The sequence below is a fragment of the Papio anubis genome, chromosome 1 (genome assembly GCF_008728515.1).
Source record: "Papio anubis isolate 15944 chromosome 1, Panubis1.0, whole genome shotgun sequence".
Taxonomy (NCBI): domain Eukaryota; kingdom Metazoa; phylum Chordata; class Mammalia; order Primates; family Cercopithecidae; genus Papio; species Papio anubis.
In genome coordinates, this window is record NC_044976.1 from 112,227,663 (window position 1) to 112,239,797 (window position 12,135).

A 12,135-nucleotide genomic window follows, 5' to 3' on the forward strand; every position below is an offset into this window, starting at 1 on the left:
AAATGAATGATACCATATACAAAAATGAATCAGAACAATAGACAAAGGAACCACAGCTTTGATCAATCTGATGTCAGTATATAGGATAGATTGGAATGGAGCAGGAACAGAACAATTTATTGAAAGCCTAAGTAGGAGGCTTTATTAATAGTCCAGGCAGTTGCTAATAAATCTGGTAGAAGAACCAGGACAAAAAGGAAGTAACAAATGAGAAAAACTGTTGGGTGAGTTGGACTGGAGAGAGAGAGACAAGGTAAAAATGACTGAGGTTTTGAGCTAGTTGTATGGCAAACCGAGAGTATGGGGATAAGAAAGGTACACATAAATAATAAGCGTCTGTGGGTATGGAATTGAGAAGGGAAATAAATCATATTTAGGAATCACTCACAGTGATGTGAAAGGTAAAGCCATTAAGAGTGGTTTGCATCTGTGAGAGCCAGGGTTAATGGAGAGAGAAAAAAGTCAAGCTAGAACCTTATGAACTCCATAACATAGAATTCCAAATTGCTAATGGCACAGTGCTTAAAATATTCCAGGCACTGGCCCTTTACAAAGTGTATTGTTTTATTTATCTCTCACAAAAATCTTATTAATAAGTTACCAAATCATCTCTATTTTACAAATGTAGAAACTAAGGTACAGAAGAATTATGTCTCTTACCCAATGTCACATAATTAGCCTATAGTGAAACTAAAGTGTTAAAATCAGGCAATCTGAATCCATTTTTAATTCCTGGGTTACAAATGTCTTCTTCCTGCAGCCCAATCACTTAAACTTTCCTAAGATAGAGTCTCCTAAAATAGACAACACCTAGGCCAGAGCTGCTTAATGCATTTGCCTAGTATAATCCCCGTGGGCACCATATCTTCAAATCTCAAGATAATGCAGTATACTTGGAACTGTTTTATGAGCAACACAGGATAAAACTGGGAGCTGGAATTATTCAATTTAGATTGAATTTGCTGAAACTTAGTTCAAATGCATAGACAGAAGTTTATTTCATAAAACAGAATAGCAACAAAAATTTGATTTTGCCTATGAAGTCAAATACCACAAAACTCATCATCTTGAGTTTATAGTAACATAAGGGACAAAGGAGTACAAGTTTCTTAATGGTTAGCCAAAAATATAATTTCTACTAAAGAGAAACAGGACACATCATTTACAGATTACTAACCTGTTGTGATTTAACTAGGAATAAAGGAAAAAGCATAACTTTATTTATTTTCTTTCTCTTTTTTTTGAGACAGTTTTGCTTTTGTCGCCCAGGCTGGAGTGCAGTGGCGCCATCTCAGCTCACTGCAACCTCCGCCTCCCAGGTTCAAGTGATTCTCCTGCCTCAGCCTCCTGAGTAGCTGGGATTACAGGCACATGCCACCCAGCCTGGCTAATTTTTTGTGTTTTTAGTAGAGACAGGGTTTCACCATGTTGGCCAGTCTGGTCTCAAACTCCTAACCTCAGGTAATCCACCCGCCTTGACCTCACAAAGTGCTGGGATTACAGGCATGAGCCACCGCGCCAGGCCAAAGCATAACTTTAAAAAGCAAAAATATATTAACAGCACTACATATTTACTTCTCTGAATTTAGAGGGGATAGATGGATGGCTGGCTGATAGAGGGGAAGTGGTTAGCTTTATTAAACTTTAGCCAAAGTCATTAATGCTGCTTTTCGTGAATCACTGTAGCAATGCCTTTCTTCTTGACATTCAGGAAAGTAGTCTGGCTTTTGAAGTCTCTACCTGATGACTGCCTACTAATCTGTTAGATCATTAAGGACTATTTTGAGATATAAGATCATACAAATCATAAGTTTTGCTTCTAGTCACTCTCACTTGTAGGGCCAGAGAAACGGACTACTCAGGAGCTACAGAGCTCTCTGATTGGCTGAAGACTTAGAGAAACTGTGGATTATGCAAGAACTAACAAACATATGGAGACTAAGTTCCCAAAAAAGAGTTAAATATCTTTGAGTTTAAACCCTGTATCCACAGCTGTGTTTGCTGGAATTGTCAGGACTGTAATAGAGTTTCAATTACCAAGGAGAAATGTTGACTTAGAGAAGGGGTCAGCCAACTTTTTCTGTAAAGAGCCAGCTAGTAAATATTTTGGACTTAACCAGTCATATGGTCTTCCATAATCATTCAACTCTGCCATTGTAGCGCAAAAGTGGCCATGAACAATATGTAAACAAGTGAATGTTACTCTATTCCAATAAAACTTTATTTACAAAATAAAACAGCAAGCCAGATTTGACGTGTGGGTTGTAATTTGTCAATCCATTCTCTAAAGTGATGGCTGTCACACTCTATATGTACATCAGAATCACCTATGGAACTAGTTTAAAAGGTAGGTTCCTAGGCTCCAGCCTACCCTTACAGAATCAGAATCTCTAGGAACGCGAATCAGCAATTTAATAAGGTCCACAAGTGGTGTGTGAACCACACTTTTAAAGCTCTGTGCTACGCAGCTAGCTTCATGTCAGCTGGGGTGGCCTTGCTGTCCTAGATGTGGGCCAGCACTTGCTGCATCCTGTGGCAGTAACAATGCAGTAACTTTTATTTTCTTTGACCTTCCTAGTAGAAACAACTATTTTTTTTGTTTGTTTTTTGGGTTGTTTTTGTTTTTTGTTTTTGTTTTTTTTTTTGCTTACAACCTCTAAAATGCATAAAATAGTCCTCCTCAGGTTAAATTAACATGAAGTTTAGGGATGATTTTTGAATGAAAATACTCAACTTAAAATAACAAGATTTTAGGCCTGGCACGGTGGCTCACGCCTGTAATCCCAGCACTTTGGGAGGCCGAGGCGGGCGAATCACGAGGTCAGGAGATCCAGACCATCCTGGCTAACATGGTGAAGCCCTGTTTCTACTAAAAATACAAAACATTAGCTAGGTGTGGTGGCGGGCACCTGTAGTCCCAGCTACTTGGGAGGCTGAGGCAGAAGAATGGCGTGAACCGGGGAGGCAGAGCTTGCAGTGAGCTGAGATCGAGCCACTGCACTCCAGTCTGGGTGACAGAGCGAGACTCCCGTCTAAAAAAAAAAACAAGATTTTTCAACCAAAAAGCTTCCTGAAATCCTTTAAATTGCAAAATTAGTAGACAAGATTCTTACCAAAGGACAGGGCTAAATCTGAAGGAATAGTTTCCATTATTCTCCCTTTCTCTCAAAATACCTCCAGCAAAGGCCTGCCCTGTTGTTTATAATTCCACTACTAACAAGTCATTACTTTGTGTCTAGAGGTCTTTGCTTCAACAGAACCTCATTAAAACTCATGTGAAAACAGAAAGTAGAAAATCTCTGTGGTTTGCGTTAAGTTGACAAAAAAACAAAACAAAACAAAAACCAACTCTGTAGGCCTCTGGCAGCTGCTCCCAACTTGAACAATCAGTAAAAAATAACTTATTCAGCGAAGTTCAGTTCTGATAAAATGAAAAAAGTGTTTTTTTATTTGTTTGTTTGAATTGCCAGGAGTTAATCACCCAATCAGTCAACAAGGAGGTGATGTTCAGTCTCGTGAATAGCTCCACCTCTTCAGCTCTCCAGATTTTCCTAGGAAAGACAGTGAAAATCCTACAGTCAAAGGAATTGCTTTCAGGAACTTCCTAAGAAACCAGGAAATGATCTGCAGATAGCTCCAGGAAATGTAGCTCTTATTAAGGCTTCCACTGACCCTGTAAATGGTCTATGACAGCATAAGTTCTAATGATTACTAAAACATGGGCTTAGAATACCTTCTATGGTTACGACTACAGCAAAGACTGTTTTTTCTTAGATACTATTAAGGTGATTCTGACTTCCCTAACACACACATAAAGATGTTAGGAAAAAAAGACCCAGAAATTTACAAGGGAACAGAGTGAAGCCAGGCTGAAATTAGAACTCTACCACGAATATCCTTTATAGATGATTATGTGTAGGAAATGAAGATTAGCTTTACAGTAGTCAGCAGTCAATATTTTAGGTAGCATGACTCTGGAGTCCAACACCCACAGGCTGATCTTCTGTCTGCTCCACTTTTCCATGGCAAGAAAATCTAGGCATTTTCAGCAAAATAGGGAAGCCTGTTTTCCTGTTGGTTTCCAATTTACCAAAAGGGTCATGAATTGGAATCCCAGGTATTAGTACAAAAACAGTGCAAATACCTAGCAAAACCAGGAGGCCCAACACACTTACCCAACCTCCCTGGCCCTGGATGAACTCCCGGATGGCTCGGTTCCCATTGATCATACCCGTCATGGGGATAGCCACCTGTCCCACTACTTCAGGAGCGATGTGAGCCATATACTCAAGAAGTTTCACTGCCACTGCCAGAAAGGCTCTCTCATAAGCTAAGCTGGAATCCTGAGCACACCAGGTCTTGCTGAGAGATTCCACTGTGTTCTGGAGTATAGCTCCTGCCTGAGGAAAGACAAAGGAAATATCAACAGAGTATCCCTCAAAAAGTGCAGGAGGCTGCAGGTGCAGGAATCCAGTAGAGCGATTGCTTCTTAGAGTGCCAAATGTGCAATTGGTGGTAACTAATGAAATCTCAGAGGGTAGATGGATAATCTTTTCTCGTTTTAATATTTTGTTATATTAATGGGCATTTGAAAATACATAAGTAGTCCATCAAACCCATGATTTCAGGTATTATTGCTTAGGTTAAACAAAATAAATGAAAAATGATTTGAAAGAAAAATATTAAGGCCGGGCGCGGTGGCTCACGCCTGTAATCCCAGCACTTTGGGAGGCCGAGACGGGCGGATCACAAGGTCAGGAGATCGAGACCAGCCTGGCTAACACGGTGAAACCCCGTCTCTACTAAAAAATACAAAAAACTAGCCGGGCGAGGTGGCGGGCGCCTGTAGTCCCAACTACTCGGGAGGCTGAGGCAGGAGAATGGCGTAGACCCGGGAGGCGGAGCTTGCAGTGAGCTGAGATCCGGCCACTGCACTCCAGCCTGGGCGACAGAGCGAGACTCCGTCTCAAAAAAAAAAAAAAGAAAAATATTAAGTATGTGATAGTCCAGCTGGTTAAATTGTAAAGGTATTGCTTGAATGACTAGGAAATGTCTGGGAAACTCTCAAGTAAAGACCGGGCGCGGTGGCTCACACCTGTAATCCCAACACTTTGGGAGGCCGAGGCAGGCAGATCACCTGAGGTCAAGAGTTCAAGACCAGCCTGGCCAACATGGTGAAACCCTGTCTCTACTAAAAATACAAAAATTAGCCAGGCATCGTGGCGCAGGCCTGTAATACCACCTACTCAGGAGGCTGAGGCAGGAGAATCACTTGAACCTGGGAGGTGAAGGTTGAAGTGAGCCAAGATCACGCCGCTGCACTCCAGCCTGGGTGACAGAGCAAGACTCTGTCTCAAATAAAAAAAAGGCCGAGTGCAGTGGTTCACACCTGTAATCCCAACACTTTGGGAGGCAAAAGTGGGAGGATCACATGAGGTCAGGAGTTCAAGACTAGCCTGGGCAACACATTGAGACCCTGTCTCTATGCAGAATTTTAAAAAGTAGCTAGGCATGGTGGCACATGCCTGTGGTCCCAAATACTTAGGAGGCTGAGGTGGGAGGATCACTTAAGCCTATGAGATTGAGGCTGCAGTGAGCTATCATTGAGCTACTACACTACAGCCTAGGTGACAGAGAAAGACTGTCTCAAAAATAGTAATTAATTAGAATTAATAAAATAATAATTAATTAAAATAATTGAGTAGCTCTTCCTTTTCCTCTTTCCTTTTCAAATATGGGATCCAAAAGCCATTAGGTGGGTCCAAGCAAGATCTGTGGGGATTTAGGGGGGTCAAGCCTGGCCAGAGCTGAATATCAGAGCCCAAACAAGCTGAAAAAGACATCCATGTGGGAGGGCACCTAAATCTTGATTTCTAAATATCATTCTCCATTAAAACAAACCAAAGGCCGGGTGCGGTGGCTCACGTCTGTAATCCTAGCACTTTGGGAAGCCAAGGCAGGTGAATCATGAGGTCAGGAGTTCAAGACCAGTCTGGCCAACAGTGAAACCCCGTCTCTACTAAAAATACAAAAAAGTAGCCGGGCGTGGTGGCGGGCGCATGTAATCCCAGCTACTCTGGAGGCTGAGGAAGGAGAATCACGTGAACCCGGAAGGTGGAGGTTGAAGTGAGCCGAGATGGCGCCATTGCACTCCAGCCCGGGCGAAAGTGCAAGACTCCGTCTCAAAAAAAAAAAAAAAAAGGTGGGCGCGGTGGCTCACACCTGTAATCCTAGCACTTTGGGAGGCCGAGGCGGGCGAATTGTCTGAGCTCAGGAGTTCGCGACCAGCCTGGGCAACATGGTGAAACCCCGTCTCTACTAAAATACAAAAAAAAAAAAAATTAGCCAGGCTTGGCAGTGTGCGTCTATAGTCCCAGCTACTTGGGAGGCTGAGGCAGGAGAATTGCTTGAATCCGAGAGGCAGAGGTTGCAGTGAGCTGAGATCGTGCCACTGCACTCCAGACTGGCAACAGAGTGAGACTCGTCTCAAAAAATAAAAGAAACCAGCGCTCTCTGGAGAATGGTTGATTTCAGTTTGGGGCTAGGGAAGTATAAGATCTTCTGTCAGAAATTAAGGAAGTACTCAAATAAAAATAGAGACACATCAAAGAGGTGCAGTCTAGAGTGAAAGCACTCCCACTAGCTAAAACTAGGATGATTTGAGCATCTAAATTAATAATGACATTAACAGATTATAACCCACTGAATAAAGTAGGAATTCATGGGTCCAATGCTGATAAAAAATGAATGCATTGAAATTTTGATGAGATGTGGAATATTTACATAGTTTCAAAGTACCTCGCCATAAAACACTTATTAATTACAAAGGGGAAAAGAGTAACTTTATAGAGGAGAAGCCTTACAGACACCATCTTAAGTGATTAAAGTTAACAACATCAATACTGGGATAAAGTGAAATATTGTGCCAATTGATGCAATGCACTGAGAACACAGCAATACTTCTGTGATATTCCTACCAAAGGTACATATCTTTAATTTATTCAAGAAGAAACATCAAACAAACCCAATTAAGGGACATTCAACAAGATAGACCATAGTCTTCAAGTGTCACGGTTATGAAAATCAAGGAAAGACTGAGGAAAAATTCCAGATTGGAGGAAACTAAAGAGAAATGACAACTAAATGCAATATGTGATTCTGGCCTACAACTTTTTACTATACGTTACATTATCGGGAAAAATGGCAAAACTTGAAAGAGATCTAAGGATTAGATGAAAATGAATCAATGTTAATTTCCTGGTTTTGATGGTTAGAATGTGGTTACATTAGAGAATGTCCTTGTTTGAAGGAAGTATAAAAGCATTAGGGGTTGATGAAATATCATGTCAACTCCCTCCTGTCAAATGATTAAAGAGATAAATTATTTGTGCTATCCTTGCAACTTTTCCCTGAGTTTAGGGCTGTTTCAAAATATTTTTTTTATTAAAACAAGTTCAAGTCAAATAATTTTTTTTTTTTTTTTTTTTTTTGAGACAGAGTCTTGCTCTGTCACCCAGGTTGGAGTGCAATGGCACCATCTTGGCTCACTGCAACCTCCGCCTCCTGGGTTCAAGCAATTCTTCTGTCTCAGCCTTCCGCATAGCTGGGATTACAGTTGTGTGCCACCATGCCTGGCTAATTTTTGTATTTGTTGTTTGTATGTATGTGTGTATGTATGTATTTATTTATTTATTTTGAGAGAGGGTCTCGCTCTGTTGCCCAGATTGGAGTGCAGTGGCGAGATCTCAGTTCACTGCAACCTCCCTCTGCCTCCCAGTTTCAAGCGATTCTCCTACCTCAGCCTCCCGAGTAGCTGGGAATTACAGGTGTGTGCCACTATGCCCAGCTAATTTTTGTATTATTAGCAGAGATGGGGTTTCACTATATTGGCCAGGCTGGTCTCAAACTCCCGGCCTCAAGCAGTCCGCCCCTCTCGGCCTCCCAAAGTGCTGGGATTACAAGCATGAGCCATGGCACCCAGCCAAAAAAAAATCTGTTTAATTAAAAAAAAGTCAACTCAGCTATCAACTACCTAGGACAGCCTCAGGGCAAGTAACTGGAGGTAACAGGTCCAGTTCTGCTTGAAAGTAGTGTAGGCACACTGCTCAAGCTATGTATAGTAGGAAGAATAAAGCATAATGGTTAAGAGTGTGGTTCTTTTTTTGAGACAGAGTCTTGCTCTGTCGCCCAGGCTGGAGAGCAGTGGCGTGATCTCAGCTCACTGCAACCTCCACCTCCCAGGTTTCTCCTACCTCAGTCTCTCAAGTAGCTGGGATTACAAGTAGCTGGGATTACACCCAGCTAATTTTTGTATTTTTAGTAGAGACAGGGATTCTCTATGTTGGCCAGGCTGGTGTTGAACTCCTGATGTCAAGTTATCTGCCCAGCTAATTTTTGTATTTTTAGGTAGAGATGGGGGTTTCACCATTTTGACCAGGCTGGTCTCGAACTCCTGACATCAGGTGATCCACCCAGATGGGCTAGGCGCGGTGATTCACCCCTGTAATCCCAGCACTTTTGGAGGCCGAAGCGGGTAGATCACCTGAGATCAGGAGTTCAAGGCCAGCCTGGCCAACATGGTGAAACCCCATCTCTACTAAAAATACAAAAATTAGCAGGGCATGGTGGCGGGTGCCTGTAATCACAGCTACTTGGGAGACTGAGACAGGAGAATCACTTGAATCCGGGAGGCAGAGGTTGCAGTAAGAGTCTGTCTCCAAAAAAAATAAAAAAAGAAATTCTTACTGAGGACGTATTATATATAAGGCACTGTTACAGGTTGTGTGAATATGGCAGTGAACAAAACAGGTTAGATGTTTGCTTTTGTGGTGTTATATGCAGATGGGGAGAGGTTGCTGCGGCGATAATAGCTTCCATGATAACTCATACAGGGGCATAATGATTAAATGAGATAATAATTGCACATTGTAAGTGATAAGTTAATATTAGCTGTCATTGTTGATATATATCAGCAACATCTCCTAGATACTGCCTTATTGTCTTTACATCTGAAACAGAGTCCAAGTGCTACTGCCAGTAATCAGCATTCTGATGAAAAGCCAGTGAGCTGCTGTAGGGCTTATCCCTCATTGCATCAAACTTGTAGACTGCCTGTCATTCCTGTATATACTTCAGTGCTGGACCCTAGGGAAAAAAGTGCCCACCTCCAACAAAATAAATATTAAAATATGCATAAGCTGGGACCAGGTGTGGTGGCTCATGCCTGTAATTCCAGCACTTTGGGAGGCCGAGGCGGGCCAATTGCCTGAGCTCAGAAGTTCGAGACCAGCCTGGGCAACACGGTGAAACCCCATCTCTACTAAAATACAAAAAATAATTAGCTGGGTGTGGCGGCGTGCACCTGTAGTCCCAGCTACTTGGGAGGCTGAGGCAGGAAAATTGCTTGAACCTGGGGGATGGAGGTTGCAGTGAGCCAAGATCGCACCACTGCACTGCAGCCTGGGTGACAGAGCAAGACTCCATCTCAAAAAAAAAAAAAAAAAAAAAAAAAGCATAGGCTGGATGTGGTAGCTCACGCCTGTAATCCCAGGACTTTGGGAGGCCGAGGTGGGTGGATCACCTGAGCTCAGGAGTTCAAGACCAGCCTGGGCAACATGGCAAAAACCCATCTCTACTAAAAATAAAGATAATAAAAATAAAAAATAGATGGGCATGGTAGCACTTGCCTAAAGTCCCAGCTACTCAGGAGGCTGCAGTGGGAGGATCGCTTGAGCCCAGGAGGTGGAGCCTGCAGTGAGCTGAGATCACACCACTGCACTTGAGCCTAGGTGACAGAGTAAGACCCTGTCTCAAAAAAAAAAATGCTATACTTTGCCAAGAATAAAGTGCTATAAAATGTGCTCTATGCACACTAAGCACAGCTCTGATGAAGACCAAGTAGAGACAAGCTGAAGGTTCATCAGCCTATGCCAAAAATTTTCCATCTCCATACCACTTAGGTTTTAGCAATTGGAGAATTCTTGCTATACCTCCTTGGAATATAAGCCCCCAAATATTTTCATAGAACATTCCTAGTCACCATAGTATGGGAGTAGTAAGAAAAGGAAGTTTGAAATAGGAAAAAAAGCAGCAAACAATAGCATGAAGTAGAAACTTGACCTGTTCTTGAATGGTTTCTGCAATGATGTTTTTGGCGTAAGTTTCCAATTCTGCGTTGAACTGGTCACCCAGCATCCGAAGGCGACCAGCAATGATAACCACGTCAAAAGAGCAAGGCTCTCCTACGACAGAGGGAACACATTTGTTACAATGCTTGAAGCAATGGCAAGTCCCAGGAATCTGGGCAATGAGAAAAATTGGTCTGGTTTTTAAATAATTTTTACATCATCTCCCAAGAGCTTAAATGTTCTGTCAACACCAATAGTCAGAAAGTTTCCCTTCATTGAGAACCTCTTTCCCTTTAGGTGTTACTGAAAGCTTAGAGTTTGCCTTTTGAAAATTAAAGGAAATAAATAAAACATACTCTTTTTTTTTGAGACTGAGTCTCTGTCGCCCAGATTGGAGTGCAGTGGCATGATCTCTGCTCATTGCAACCTCTGCCTCCCAGGTTCAAGCAATTCTCATGCCTCAGTCTCCCATTTAGCTGGGACTACAGGCGTGAGTCACCATGCCTGGCTAATTTTTGTATTTTTAGTAGAGATGGGGTTTCACCATGTTGGCCAGGCTGATCTCAAACCCCTGACTTCAAGTCACCTGCCTTGGCCTCCCAAAGTGCTGGGATTACAGGAGTCAGTCACCGTGCCCAGCCGAAAACATACTTTTATTGACCTGCAATCACCACCTAGGCCAGGAGCCTTACCTGAATCTACTTCATCTACACAGCATAGGTTCCGGTTGGCAACCTGCAATGTTGGGGCCAAGAAGTCCATGAGTAGAGCGTTCACAATGCATTCCGTTTTTTCCTCAAAAGTTTGGGGGCTCTTCATTTTAGATGTTTGCTGCCAAGTTTCGCTTTTCCACAAAACAAGCAGTTTTCAGCCCAGCAGGAAGTTAAAAACACTTGTAAATCAACAAATGTTTCTAACTCTTGTAGTTTCCTGACATGTAGTCCTGGAACTTTTCCCACTAGCTTTCTTCAAACACAGTTGCTCAGAAAGGTGGGACTTCTCGGAGGGGATTACCTACTTGGAACTGGGGAGACTTTAAAGACTTTAGGTTCTTTATCTCAGACCACACCCTAACCACATAAAGTTAATGCTTAACTTTTATCGTTAGATAGCCAATCTAGAACTGAAACAGAGTTCAGGAAGAGCCTCTGGAGTAATTTTATTAAGAAATACTTCCTTTACTTCTTAGGTCCTGCATATGGCACAATTTAAAGGAAGGTTTTGAAGTTACAGTGGACCAGCATTCAACTTCTGTTTACGCAGCTGGGGGCGGTGGCTCACGCCTGTAATCCCAGCACTTTGGGAGGCCGAGGCGGGCGGATCACAAGGTCAGGAGATCGAGACCATCCTGGCGAACACGGTGAAACCCCGTCTCTACTAAAAATACAAAAAAAAAAAAAAAAAAAAAATTAGCCGAGCGTGGTGGTGGGCACCTGTAGTCCCAGCTTCTGAGGAGGCTGAGGCAGGAGAATGGCGTGAACCTGGGAGGCGGCGGAGCTTGCATTGAGCGGAGATTGCTCAACTGCACTCCAGCCTGGGCGACAGAGCGAGACTCTGTCTCAAAAAAAAACAAAAAAACAAAAAACAAAAAACTTCTGTTTATGGAATTTATTTGCCATAATCATATAATAATTATTTACCAAACAAGGAACTATACTTGGCACTATAACATAGACAAATGATACAGGCACAGTTACTGTGCTCATGAAGCTTACACTTCAGCAGAAATGACAGACATTAAATGACTAATCACATAGTTATTTGTGCTATTGAGATCAGTGCACTTTGATCAGTGAAGTGTAATAGAGAATCAAGCCTTTGATCAGTTTAATAGGGAAACAAGCCCAGGGGACTGGGAAGGCTTCCTTAAAATAGTAGCATCTGAGATGAGCTCTGAGGAATAAGTAGGCATTCACTATGCAAAAAGGAGGCATAATACTATTCTAGGTGGAGGGGTAGCAAATATAAAGTCTGGGAAAGTTAAAAAAAACAACTCAAACAACTTGGA

At 42.4% G+C, this 12,135-nt stretch overlaps 1 protein-coding gene across 1 annotated transcript; it reads right to left on the reverse strand.

Moving 5' to 3' along the window:
- Positions 1–3,414: 3,414 nt before the first annotated feature.
- On the reverse strand, positions 3,415–11,454 carry BCL2L15 (BCL2 like 15). The gene is made up of 4 exons (XM_003892421.5): positions 10,820–11,454; positions 10,120–10,241; positions 4,176–4,400; positions 3,415–3,551 (listed from the first exon to the last, which is right to left on the reverse strand). Exons 1-4 carry the CDS (start codon positions 10,944–10,946, stop codon positions 3,534–3,536), a joined length of 492 nt encoding a protein of 163 aa, XP_003892470.1. The 5' UTR covers positions 10,947–11,454; the 3' UTR covers positions 3,415–3,533.
- Between the last annotated feature and the right edge of the window lie 681 nt (positions 11,455–12,135).